Below are 14,050 nucleotides of genomic sequence, written 5' to 3'. Positions count from 1 at the left end.
TCGGACACTTAATCAACTGAGCCACCAAAGCACCCCTGGAATGAGATGTGTTTTATGTGTGGAATACACACTAAATTTGAAGACTTTGTGAAAAAAAAAAAAAAAAAAAGTATGAAGAAAGGAATTCTAAATATCTCATTAATACTTTTTATATTGGTTACATATTGAAATTACATGTTTAAGATGTGGGTTAAAATATATATACATTACTAAATTAGTTTCATTAGCTTCTTTTTCCTTTTTGTCAAATGTGGCTACTAAAAAATTTTGAATTATGTATGTGGCTCACGTTATATTTCTATTAGACGGTGCTGACCTAAAGCTATCCAATATGATCACCACTTGTCACATGTCTGTATTTAAATCATTTACATTTAAATTAAATTAAAAATTCAAGTCATCAGTCACACTAGCCACATTTAGCTAGAGGCCACCGTATTTGATGATGCATATGTAGAACATTCCCATCTTTGCAGAACATCATTAGACATCACTGATCTAGTAGTTTCTACATTGCTTTAATTTTTTTTAACAGTCTATCCTGAATTCAAGTGTGTGAATTTGTGTTGGAAATTTCACTCTCTAGCCCAAGACGTAAGCCCAACCAAGTACCTTCTCTTTTGCTGAAATCTGGGGTTATGCTGGTGTCATGGTTCTGAAGGGCCCTTTGTCGGGGACCCAAATCCAAACAAGCCATCACTCTTGACCCCTTCTAAAGTTGATCACCTGGAGCCTCTTTTCTTTATCCAAGACCACTGTGTAAGTTTCCTACTACTGTAACAAATGACCACAAATTTAGTAACTTACAACACAAATTTATTCTCTTACACTACTGGATGTCAGAAGCCTAAACTCAAAGTGTCAGTAGGGCCATGTTTCTTCTGGAGGCTTTAGGGGAGAATTCATTTCCTTGACTTTTTCAGTTTCTAGAGGATGCTGGCATTCCTTGGCATTTATCCATCCTTGTGATCTCACTAAACTCATCCAGGTAATCCAGGTTAATCTCCCCATTTCAAAATCCTTAATGTAATTGCATCTAGAAAGTCCCTTTTGCCATGGAAGGTAACATACATATTCTGGGGATTAGGATAGGGACATCTTGAGAGTAGGCACTCCTGGCCTGCACAACTCCCAAGTGGAAAACCAATCCATCCTGTCTGACCTCTGCATACCATGTGAAAAGGTCAAATAATTGGGGTGCCTGGGAGGCTCAGGTGGTTGAGTGTCCGGCTTGGCTCAGTTATGATCTCACGGTTTGTGAGTTGGAGCCCTGCACTGGGCTCACTGCTGTCAGCACAGAGCCTACTCTGGATCCTCTGCCTCCCTCTCTCTCTCTGCCCCTCCCCTGCTCATTCTCTCTCTCTCTCTCTCTCTCTCTCTCTCTCTCTCTCTCTCCCTCTCTCAAAAATAAATAAATATTTAAAAAAAAACCTTACTTTTTATTATTTAAAAAAAAGCCAAATAATTGTGTATAATCCAAAGAAACTCAAACTCTATATGTTTTCAATGAAAATACCCTCACAGAAGTCAAACAGTTTGGAGACTTCACAGATGATACAGTCACTGATTTACCTGAGGAGAGATAACGAGTTTTTCTGTTAGGGGACCGTATCATTGCTAAGAAAAGGTTTGCCTTGTTGGGTCATTATTGTCACCCTATCCAAGACCCCATAAAGCCCCCACCTGTCATTGGACCCTACTCACAACAGAAGCTATTTGGCTAGAAGTCAATTCCATGACCCATTTGCTGGAATCATTCTGGCAGAGGAAGAAGATAAGATGGCAATGAGACATTTATAAAAATGTATTATTAAGAGGAAGCCAGTGTGCTATTAGGAAAAAAAAAAAAAAAAAGAATAGGGATAACAACAGGCACATCTCTGAATCACCAGAGAAGTGTAAATCACAGGACCATGAACAAGTAAACCTTGGAAGGCTTCTCACTTCATAGTTTTATAAGTGATCCATTGCAAGTACACAGTGAATGTTTTTAAGTTGTAAATAATATTAAGTTTCTCTAGTGGAAAAGGCCAAAAGGAAGTTCTCATAAGCCCATTTGAAGGAACAGGTAAAGATATCAAAGTAGCATAAGCAAAGCTAAGATGTAGTAATCCAAACTCTAATCAGATACTTATGAGCTCCAACGTACAGCTGTTAATTCTGAAAAAAAAAAAAAAAAACACAGTTATGATGCCCAGAGCTTTATGGGGTCTCAGACAGAGTGACAATAATGGGCCAAAGGGGCCAAATGACATGCTGGACATCTCAAGATATGTTTGGAAATAAAATTGAACATGTTCTAACTACTGAGCTCCTAGTAGCAACAGAAAAAATTCTCCCAATAAAAGGGTCATGTGATATGCCAGGGAATCCCAAAAGTTCGAATCAGTGAATGGAAGACACTTTGTTTATTACAATGCTCCACTGCTCAGCGACAGGAAGTGTCCATGTGACTGAATGAAGAAACCAGAAACCGAGAGGCTAGCTGTGCACCTCTCCCTCTCCTTCTCTGCTCCCTCTTCCCTGAGCTTGTCGGCTCCCTCACCTCCACACACCCAGGGAGGTCTTCACCTCCTTGTCCCTTTCTCCCAACTCCCGTCCTCTCCAAAGCACGAAGCTCCGAGCCGTCTCAGGGACAACCAAGGCATTCATTCTTCTTCCTGCTCTTTGGCGTAGAAGCCAGTCAGAAAGCAGCTTTCAGGGTGTTCACATTGTTCCTAGGCTGGGTGGCTCCAACATTGGACTCAGACCCAAATATATCAGCAGCCAGCTTTCTAGGACTAGCTTTTATGGGGCCTCAATAAAAGGTTCACCTTCTGCCAGGAAGCGTTCCTAGTTTGGGGTCCCCCCGCAAAGTCAGAGACAAGGACTTGGGGGTGAGTAGTTATGCCAGAGAGGAGGAAAAGCCAGGAAGGGATAAACGGGAAGCTGATTTCCAGTGTGAGAACTGGGGCTCAGTCCCACTGGGATCCTTCGGGAACCGCGGTGTGCGTCTCAGAATTCCCCCTCTGAAAGTCAGGAGGCTGTGGAATACATCCCCAGATTCCAGTCCTTGTGGGTTGAAGGCCTGCAGAGGATAACGTCCCTGCACTTCCTGGTTGTCCTACACGGGCTGCTGTGCAGTGGGAAAGTGTAGAGAGGTGTGAGCTCTTGACCTGGGATAATGTCAGAGGCATGGCTGAGGCCACCAAGGCTGCCATGATTTCAAAACTGGTTAGGGGATGTGGCCGGGACACCAGAAGTATCTGCAGGTGGGGCCCAGCCCAGCCCCAGCCTGCACAGTCTGGCCCCGTGGGGCAGGAGCTGTGTTTCTGCTTCCAATCACCCACCCCCTCGGCCAGGGCTGCCTGTGCAACTGTACTCAGAGACTGAGATCACTTGTGAGGTGATACAGGCATGCTTACCTGGTGGTAAGCCCTCGGGAAGGACATAAGAACTGCAGAGGCTCTAGAGACTAATAGGTGAAATGGCCCAGGAGATGGAGAAGCTGACAAAGTACCACACCACACACACACACACACACACACACACACACACACAATAAATAAATAAATTAATAATAATAATAATGATGATGATGATAGTAAATAAAAATTGGGCCTGGGCCTGAGCCTAGCCTGGGGCTATCTGCCCAAACTGTCTGGAATCCATCCCTTGAAACCTGGATGAAACCTCCAGGCTTTCAGGCCCTCAGGGAGTCTATCTGCAGCCACACTCAACCTGGAGGCAGGGGACCCTGTTCCAGGTCCCCACGCAGGCAGGCTCATTATCGATTTAAATGAGTGCCCTAACCAGCAGCTAGTGCCCTGTGGGACCAAGAAACACGTTCCACACCCTGCAAGGTCAGAGACTGAAAAAAGCAGAGCTAAAACCAGGGAAGAGATGAAGACTGGTGCCTGGGCCTGTGCCACCTACAGACTTGGGCCTCTTTAAAGAAATGCCCAGAGGCAGAGAGAGGAAAGAACAATATCTTTAGAGCTCACCAAAATGAAGTAATATATTCGCTCCCTCTCGCTCCTGAGATGAGGCTTTTGGTCTGTTTGGAATGTTCTCTTCACTGTGGGACCACTGCCCACAGGAGCCCTTGTATGGAGCCTTCCCAGGTCCTGAGGTACTCCCACTCCTGGAGGACACGGTGAGGGCTGTGCTCTCCTAGTTCACAACCCCCCAAAGATTCCCCCGACTGGGCCAGGCAGGTGAGAAAAGGCTCAAAGCTGAGCAAATAAATAAATGATCATTTTTTAAGTCTTTGTCAGAATATACAAATGGGCTGACTTATCATAAATTATAACTCTAAGCAGTTTTACACTGTCGAGCACCCTAATAATGCTGAAATATTGATGACATTTTTGTAATAAATTTGGAAGACTGGAGGCAATTGCAAGAAGGCACTAGCAAGGGCCAGGAAACGGGGAGGACTCCTCCCACAGAACCCACGCCTGCAGGGAGCACTTCCAGGCCAGCACCCGCACTGGTGGCTGAGGACAAAAGGCGATAGAGTGGGAGGCAGCCCTGAGCCCCTCGTCCATCTGATCCAAAACCCTTTGGGACCTTTTATTTCCACAATTTAAAAATCAATTTCCTTTCTGAAAAAGACACTCTGTGCCAACCACACAAAGATTTGGGTCAAAAACAAAGCCAATTCACAGAAATGACTTCATGGGCTCAGAACCGGGGAGGTGGATTTCTTTAATCCACAGCACACTAAAAACTGATAAAGATTTCAAATGGAGGAAAGGAAGGAGTGGGTACAGATATACTGGGGCTCTTTTTATAGAACGGGAGTGTGAGAATGTTAATTAAAGGAATCTCAGAATCAGGGAGGATCTGAGAATGGAAGGGGCGAGAATTTAATTTTAGGTGTTGTTTCATTAGGTTAAAAAAAGAAGACAGTTTCATGAGCTACCTGCAGCCATGCTCCGGAACTTCATGGACCCCCCAAAAAGCTCCAACTGAAACCGTAAAGTGTAAGAGACAGATTTAATGAAAACCCCCTTGGCCCAGTAAAGAACCCCTTTATTTGAAACATAAATTCGCAAATCTTGGAGCATTAAATGAGCATAATAGGATGTTAGATGTCATTCTAATGTTATCCTTCAAAGAGTTGTCCTCATGCATTTCTTTAAAACAAAGGCACCCACAGAATTTACTGGTTGTTAGCTCTGCCAAAAGGTTCCAAAACCTAGGCCTGGTGTGTTCCTCAGCATCCAAGTGAGTTTTCATTACGTCACCTTTCTTCACATCCAGTGAATAATAATACAACTAATAACAGTAACAATAATAATAACTAGTGATTCTGCCCTTACTGGGGACCCCACTCTTCTCATTAAGTTTATACACAAGTTCTCTGGTCCTCTCAATGCCCTGCAGGAGAGTCAGTCCCATTTCTATCTTGCAAGTGCAGAAATTGAGTTCCAGAATGGATGTTCAGCTGAGGAATGGGAGAGCTGGGTCCTAAACCCAGGTCTGTCTGCTTCCAAGGTCAAGTAGTTTGCACTATGCCACCTTAGAACAATCAGTAGAAGCACAAAGCAGGGGTAAAATGTTTCCAGGGGAACCCAACCAGGCCAGACACAGACAGGCACACTCCCTCTCTCCATTCTTGGGCTCTGCTCCTGGGCTGCACTGCATTCCCATACCTTGATGGCCAGCATGAATGATTTTGACTGGTTCATGCCCACAGAATTCACAGTCCTTGAATTGTGGGTAGCAGAAACAAAAGCAGACAACAAAAGCAAAGGGATTTTCTGAAAGGCTATCTAGGAGTCACAGACGCAGTAAGAAGGCTGCAACCCCAGGCAGACAGTGAACAGCTCTAGATACCAGTGAGTTGAAATCAACCATCTTTTGACAGAATAGATTGGTCCTGGGTCTCATTGTCTTCTTGCTCAGATTATTCTGGCTTGGGTAAAATAACATCCCCTGGGGAAGAGAGAATTTCCTAAAAAGGAACAGTGTACTGGTAGTTGGGCCACTGCATTGCACAACTCCAGGGGGCACCACTCACATAAATTATAATGTGAATGGTACGCCCTCAGGTTGTACAGTATGCCAGCACTACAATCCAATCCTAGGCAGCCCCCTCTGGGCTCTCTGCACTTGTGAGATACACCACCCACATATACCACTCACTCCTCACACAGTTAACATTCAGTGTAGCTAGTCATTGTATCTTTCTCAGTTGCACCGGAAGATTCTCAAGGATAAGATCCAGAAGTTCAATATCTCTATTTCCAAAACCATCTTGTATGGAAAAGTAGTTTCCAATTAAAGTTTTGCTTATATCCACAACCAAATATCAGTTTCCTTTCAAAAATAAATGGATCACTTCATTTAATGCAATGAAATAGGAAGGCTGTCCATCTGGCATCCACCATGTTTGTGCGTTCTCCTTGTGAGGTACGAGAAATTGACCAAGGGAAGGAAGGATGGATGTGTTGGGGGCACGAGCATTTAACAGAAGCCAAAGTCTATGCAAAGAATGGGTCTCCTGGTAGAAGTTGAGGTTCAGATTGCCTGGAGAGGCCTTTTTCAAAAAGGATTACCCTCATGCCCCTGATAGTATTCTGTGTGGGCAGCTGTTCACACACCAACCATGCTGCCCTTGACCCAAAACCTCATTTCATGGAGATTTTGTTCTGTCTCCAAGTATTTACTGAGCAGTGGTTAGGCACCAGGGGATATATGAGACAGAAGTCACTGTGCCATTAAAAGAGCTGAATACCTAATGCCATCAATAAGGGTCACCTGGGTGGCTCAGTCAGTTAAGCGTCTGACTTTGACTTCTATCATGATCTCATGGTTCATGAGTTCAAACCCTGCACGGGGCTCTCTGCTGTCAGCACTGAGCCAGTTTCAGATCCTCTGTCCCCCTTTCTCTCTCCCGTCCCCCACACATTCTCTCTCTCTCTCAAAATAAATAAGTAAACTTTTAAAGAATATATTTAAAAAACACATAATGCCATCAATAAACTAATAAGCATTTTTTTTCTCCTCCATTCCCCTCTACCATCCCTACACCCTCACCACCATATTGGCTGCTCTGCTGGCTCATTCCCTAATCCGGTCTCTCGTGTAAACAGCCCAGGTCCAGAGCCTTCCAGCAGGGAGAGGATTACAATAGCAGGAGCAAGAATGAAGTTGCTTGACAAACCCATGTCCTGGCTCTGTATCTGCTCATTCAACAACCTCCACAACAACCCTATATTGCACCCTGCTGTGTGTTAGATTCTGCAATGTACTGGGAGCTATGCAAACAAGAAGGCACGGGCTACTGCAGGAAACAGCCTGTAAACAAATGATTACAATTCTGGGTGGCCAATGATTCAGATGTTTCACATAATATTCTTGTCTCCTGTTGTATCTAGCACCTGGCACAGTGCCTGGCCTGTATTGGGCGGATGCCCTGTAGAGTGGATTGGTGAGTGAGTATATTAATGGCAAATACTTACTGACTGCTCCCCATGCTCCAGATGCTATTAAAAGAGTTTTACTTGTATTAACTCATTTGATTCTCACAACAACTCTGAGGTGAATATTATTATAACCTGCCCATGTTTCCTGATGAGGACACTGAGGCCCAGAAAGATTAGGTGACTTGGCCAATTAGTAATAAGAAAAGACAAAATTCAAACCCAGCACAGACAATCTGACCCCAGAGCCTGTGCTCTTAGGCACCGCTTATAATGTGTTAAGTGCATGGGGCTGGGGAGTCACAGAGGAGGCAGTCACAGCCCATCACCACCATAATGTCTCAGCTGATTCACCTCCACTACCATTTTCCAACTACCGTTTCCATCATTCCACCTCAACCCCTGACTCCCACGTCAATGCTGTGTGTTGTCATCATCAGAAAATGCACCACTTCTGAAATCTCATTGTGAAGCCTTCTGCCATCTGCCTTCACCATGTTTCCAGCTCACCCATTCTAGGACCTTGACAGCCATGATGGAAACTCCATTCAACCAACTCTACCACTGCTTCTACTATCAACCCCCACCCCCACCTCCATTTTCTTCCTTACCTTCCTTAGATTCCATGGTCTGTTATTATAAGCTTTCCCCAGTCTATTCCCAACAGTGTTGACTTTCTCTCCTTACCATTCTGGCTCGGTAAAACTACCCAACCATCTACCCTCTCCATTATTGCATCAGAGCTACTGAATGTTGTCTCATTCCCTTCCCCCAGGGCTTAGCTCAAATATCATCTCCTTAGAGATAACCAGCCATCCAACCAAACTTGGCGTCTCCTAATTTGTTATTTTAGCAAATTACTTATTGAGTGCTTTCCAGACACCGGTATTAGAGCTTTACATTGATTAATCCTTTGATTCCTCAGAGCTCAGGGAAGTGGACACTGTTATTATCAATATTATACCCATTCTGAAAACAAGGAAACTGAGCCCAAAGAGATAATGACTGTCCAAGATGAAACAGTTATCACAGGTGGTCTCAGGATTTAACCTCAGGCAGCCCAACTCCAGCCTGGCCTCCTAACATCTCACCATCTGCCTCTCTTACACCACCTACATGTCTCCTTCTAGCACTTTCAACAATCCAGACACTGCCTTGTTTAGTTATTTATATGTTGTCGATGTTCTCCCTAGAATATGAGCAACTGTGTGAACAGAAACCTTCTTTCCCAATCTTAGATCCCTATTGAATAGCGAGCACAGATAATAGGAGCAAATCATTTTTGTTTAATATGACTGAGTAACATTTGTCTGTTTTGTATATGTTTCAGAGCAGATTTATTATGCTGGCCCCATCAATAATCCTGGATTTGAAATTCTCGAGGTAAGGTTTTGGTTTTCTGCTCTGTTCTGTTACTTAATTATTGTATCGAGCAGTTTCTTGAGTTTAAACTTCAATAGTTTAAACATTTTCCACTGACCCCTACCAAGAAAACCGTTCTTCAGTAAAGCTGATACCTCATGATGGGTACTCACAAACGCTTAACACACTGGTTTTACCTTTTTCGTTATAACATTTTATGTCTGTTGGACACTCTGGGATCCCCTGGGCAGACAGCTCCCACGGAGAGGGAGGCCCTCATCTTGTCCTGCAGGATGGTTGGTATCTGAGGGTACTGCATGGGCTAGAGCTGCTGGGGTGTGAGCTGTCTGTGAGGCTGGCTGTTCAGAGAGAGGAAGACACACACACACACACACACACACACACACACACACACACACAAGCGTGAAGGGTAAAGGCCCCCAGGTACCAGCCTTACACTATTATTAGTGGGCTGTCACCAGGTGAATAAAATACCCCCGCCCTGAGCATTCACCGGCAGGGCTCACAGCTAAGGGTCCAGTTTTCCACAAATTCCTTTCCGCAAAATAATGTGACCTTCTTAAATGGCTGAACTCAAGCAGCTCTGACATGAGCAATACATTTTCAATATGCTACTCCTGAGAGAATCTTACGGGACATCATAAAAGGAATCACAAGGTTGTAATAACTTTCTTTTTTTGTTTGTTTCAACTTTAACCTCTCTGCTTTCCAGATCCCAAAACCCATCTATGGCTCTGGGAAAGGGTTTCCTTCTGCGTAAAGAATCTGTTTAACTTTTCATTTATCTTGTGTGTGTTTCCTTTCTGTCCCAGGCTCTGGGTTCCTAAGATGCAAGCCGTACTGTCTCTAGAACATTCTCTAGCTGTTGCTCCCACAGATGGGAAGTTTGCGGCTTCACCTTCCCCTCTGGGGTTCTCCAGAGTCTTCTCTGCTGGCCTTTCATTGAAATATTAGAGTCTTGCAAACTCTCTTCACTTCTAGGATGTGGAACCAAAATTCTCCCAGTTAGTTTTTTCTTTAAGTCTTTGCTACTTGAATTCTTTTTTCTTCCCCGATTTCCTCCTGAACCCCTCCCTTCCCCCTTCCCCTGGCAATTGGCTTAAAATTTGCAAACAATAGGTTTTCATCTGGCATTACTGGCTTTTTAATTTTATATTATTTCAATTTATTTATTTATTTTGAGAGAAAGAGCGTGAGCAGGGGAGGGGCAGAGAGAGAGGGAGAGACAGAATCCCAAGCAGGCTCTGCATTGTCAGCACAAAACCCGATGCGGGGCTTGAACTCACGAAACGTGAGCCGAAATCAAGACTGGGACACGTAATCCACTGAGCCACCCAGGTGCCCTGCATTATTGACTTTAAAAAAAAAAAAAAAGCAGCTCCCCTCGGGAGTTGCTATGACCTGGAGGAGGGGAAAAGAACTTCCTAGAGACACAGAATCCTTTTGAAAGAAAAATCTGGCAGAGATGTAAAAAAGCTTTACTGCATTCCCCTAGGACACTTGGGTGAGCTCAGGATCTACATTCCTCAACCAATAAGCGGTGCTCAGGCATGTCACCCGGTGTGAGGACAAAGCCAGGCTCGGGTGTCCTGGCCATGGGCATGGCTGGTTAAGCATCTACTGGTCCCCTTTGGCTGGTCCTCCCACCACTTCCTCGTCTTTGGAGCCTAGGAAGCAGAAGCCTGGCCAGCCCTGACTGTGCCCCAGCCTGCTGACACCTGGCCAGAATCAACAGGGGACATCACCCAAGTGGGACACATGCAACCTGTCACGTATGCAGCAGAGGCAGCTGGAGGCCTTAATCTCAACATGAGCTCCCACGCTGGCGGGGGACCAGCTGCAGCCAGCCTAGGCTTCCTTGGCAGCCAGCCAGCCAGCAAGGCTCAGAGACTTTGCTTCCTAATATGGGACAGAGACAGTGTGAAGCCTTCTGGTTTTAAAAGACCTGCCCCAGATCCCCTCCTCCCACCAAATCCCCCAGAGATGGGCCTCTGTGCTAATTCTATCCCTGTTCGGCTGAAAACTTTTCCACTCAGCAATCTGCAGTGTCTTGGTATTATTTGCTTTTCAACACAGCCAGTCCTTTGGCCCAGACTGAGGTCCTGCCTGGAACCCTGCATCTCCAGGACTGCTGTTTTCTGAATTAGAATTTAGAGGCATTTTGGGGTTCCAAAGTACGTGGACAGCTTACAGGGATGGTCTAATTTGCGTAAGTGCTAAGGATATAACTATAAATTCCTGACTCGCAAATTTAGTGCTCTCCTCAACAGCACAGAGGCTGCTGCTCTCTGTCCCTTGTCCCTCCCTACTCTGCCCCTCCTGTCCTCCTAGCATGTCCCTCCACCTGCCTGAGGATGAGCACAGTTGCCTAAATACCCTTACCTCCTAAACCAGAGTATGCATATCCTGGAGGTAGGTATGCACGTATGCAATGTAAGCAGTAATTCATCATCTAGAACCTTCCTGCAAATACTACATCTCTTCTTAGGCTTATAAAGCAACAATGAAAAATTCATTTGGTTTTCAATAATTATGTAGGGTGTGTACCTGAAGGCACAGGGACTCTAAAAGAAAAGTGGACAGGAATGATGGCAATGATGGTGGCACAAACAGATGCAGGTTCCCATTGCTCTTTACTCAGAATTAATTCTCTAACTTTTACACTGCTTTGGTGAAATTCCTAAACTGCTTCTGAAATCACAGCTGCTCCTGTTTGGGTGATCAGCCTCAGGGAGCCCCGCTGTCGCTGTCGCAGGATCCTCCAGCTGAATGGTGCCCTGGGGGACGGCTGTAAGCAGCCTTCCCCCCTTCAGCCACCATCCAGTGCACAGCCTGGCTCTGCCCAACGCACTTTTCATTGTTGGGGAACCCGCTCGCTCCTGGACCTTTGCTCATTGCTAGAGAGTTGTTCTTTTCTTTTCTTTTCTTTTTATTTTTTTAATGTTTATTTATTTTTGAGAGAGAGAGAGAGAGAGAACGAGCGGGGGAGGGGCAGAGAGAGAAGGAGACAAGAGCATCTGAAGCGGGCTGTGCTCTGACAGCCTAACTTGGAGCTGGAACTCACGAACCCTGATATCATGAACTGAGCCGAAGTCAGACGTTTAACTGAATGAGCCACCCAGGCGCCCCAAAAGTTGTTCTTTTCTAACAAAAACTACCTCTCATGCAAACTCCATCCAGTGTTCTGATTTCTTCCTTCCCTCTGACTTCTACAGATTAAACCCCTTTCCTTCTCTGGATGACAGGCACTTCAAAGATGTGCCAGGAATCTCTTGAGATCCTTCCCTCTTGGGCCCTTTGCCCTGCTTCCCACTAAGTCGTGCCACCCAGAGTGTCTCTTCTCCAGACGGGTGAGTCTGCAGACCTGCCACCACCGTGTGGCCTCTGGGGGCTTGGGGCGGGGCTTAGCCGCTGAGCAAACACATGGGTTTTTCTGCGATTCCATATATAGCCCAGCTGCTAACCACAGACGAAGGGAGTCCTCTGTGGAGTGTGGTTGACAGAAAGGAACCCTAAAAGGTGGTAGTACTTTTTCTGATAGAGCGCTGTGGTTTCGTGCGGGTGAATCTTGTGCCTGGAGGTCTTCTCTGTCTTCCCTGGATCTTCCAATTGCTTGGGCCAGAGTCTTCAGAATCACCCACAGCTCCTCTCTTTCTCTGCCACCCACATGGGTTTCCTCAGTAAATCATATGAGCTCTTCTTTCAAAATCTATGCAGAATCCAATCTCTCTTCTCACCTCCCCCATCCACTACAGGCCCGAGTGGTCTCCTACCTGGTCTTAACTGCTTATACTCTCTGTCCCTACAGTCTTTTTTCAGAGGGCGGCCAGAAGGATCTTCTTAACATGTACACATGATCAGGCCACTCCTCTGGGGAGGAGGCTCTCATGACCTGCGACCCTTTCCAAGTGGAAGCCAGTGTCTCCCCACCATGGCCTGTGAAGCCATCCCCGATTCATGTCCTTCCCCCACTTCCTGTGGTTCTGTCTCCCTACAGCCCCTTGGGCTTCCTCGCAGTTTCTCTAATGTGGGGCCCAGCCCTCAAAGCAGCTCTCCATCTACTTCAGGTCTTTGCCCAAAGGTCACCTTTGCAGCAAGGCCGGCCTTGACCACCCTACTTAAAACTGCCAACGGCAGTTGTGCCAACGGCACAAGCCCAGCCCCACCCGGCCCCGCCCTGCTGTCCATCCCCTTCCCCGCCTGCATTCTCTCTGTGGCATCAGCACACACAATGCACGCACAGTAAAGTATCTCATGCATTGTCTGCCTGTCCTGGTGAGGCCCATAAGCTCCACAACGTGAGTTCGGTTTCCTTGGTTCTACTTCATCCCCAGCGTCTAACACACTGCCTGCACATAGAAGGTGCTCAGTGACTACCTGTCAAATGATTGACTGATTGCTCTGGGAGTCACACACGTCGTGCTTTCCCTGTGTCCCTTCCAGGGAGAATACCAGGTCTTGCTGGAACTGTATAACGAGAAGCGCTCCACCGTGGCCTGCGCCAATGCTACGGTCATTTGCTCCTGAGAAGCTAAGACGCGGAGCACGCTCTGTCTCGTGGGAACTGCAGGCTGCCCACACTGAACCTGCTCTGGAAGAAACACCAGTCGACAACAGAGAGGCTCATCAGAGGTGCAGGTGCAGATTTTAGCCCCGGGGGCCAGACGTCCCCAGACTCCACAGGTGTACGTGCTTCTAAAGGAGCCTCCTGATGGTCGCCAGCCCGTGGGTCCACCCTCCTCCAAACGGCCAGGCTCTCCTGCTTCTCAGCTCCTCGGGAGCACTTCTTCAGTTACCCAGAATAAAGAAATCTGGCCCACAGTCGCTCCTGATGGTCTGTTCAAAGGATCTTAGTGCCATACTTGAGTTACAATGTAATTTCCTCCAGACAGGGTGCCAGGTGCTGGCGCAGCGTAAGTAGTTCTGAGATTCAGGAAGCTGACGTCCTGAGGATATTGGGAAAATATGCCCCTTCTCCCCCTCCTTCTCCCAGGCAAGTCCCAGGCCCTTTGGCCGCGAGGGCCGAGGAGCCGATGAAACCCTACAGAGTGACATCAAAGTCCCACCTACCAAACCTCATTACATCTTCACCCCAAAAGCCTTGGCTACCCTGGCCTCAGCACACCATGGCTCTCAGTAATGCATTCATTCATTCACCATGTGTAACTACTGAACACTTAAGTACCAGGTCCTGTGCTCAGCACTTAGGATTCTCCAGAGAGCAAAACAGACACTGTCCCTGCCTTGTCAAGTGT

At 46.3% G+C, this 14,050-nt stretch overlaps 1 protein-coding gene across 3 annotated transcripts in view; it reads left to right on the top strand.

The window, feature by feature from the left end:
- Nucleotides 1–13,616, top strand: part of LY86 (lymphocyte antigen 86) — a 61,320-nt gene extending 47,704 nt beyond the window's left edge. Inside the window, exons 4-6 of one of the 3 annotated variants that reach the window (XR_006717074.1) lie at nucleotides 7,368–7,420; nucleotides 8,743–8,795; nucleotides 13,239–13,277. Coding sequence is in view for 2 of the 3 variants with exons in the window: in XM_045497492.1 (XP_045353448.1) it covers nucleotides 924–988; nucleotides 8,743–8,795; nucleotides 13,239–13,446 (326 nt within the window). In the remaining variant the exon portion in view is untranslated. Of the gene's footprint in view, nucleotides 1–923; nucleotides 989–7,367; nucleotides 7,421–8,742; nucleotides 8,796–13,238 lie in introns of all 3 variants that reach the window. The other 2 variants (XM_045497492.1, XM_045497493.1) reach the window with 2 other exon arrangements.
- The last annotated feature ends 434 nt before the right edge of the window (nucleotides 13,617–14,050 follow it).

Source organism: Leopardus geoffroyi, chromosome B2 (assembly GCF_018350155.1).
Source record: "Leopardus geoffroyi isolate Oge1 chromosome B2, O.geoffroyi_Oge1_pat1.0, whole genome shotgun sequence".
NCBI lineage: Eukaryota > Metazoa > Chordata > Mammalia > Carnivora > Felidae > Leopardus > Leopardus geoffroyi.
Note: the sequence above shows the minus strand (reverse complement) of the source record. Positions and strands in the feature narration are given on the sequence as shown.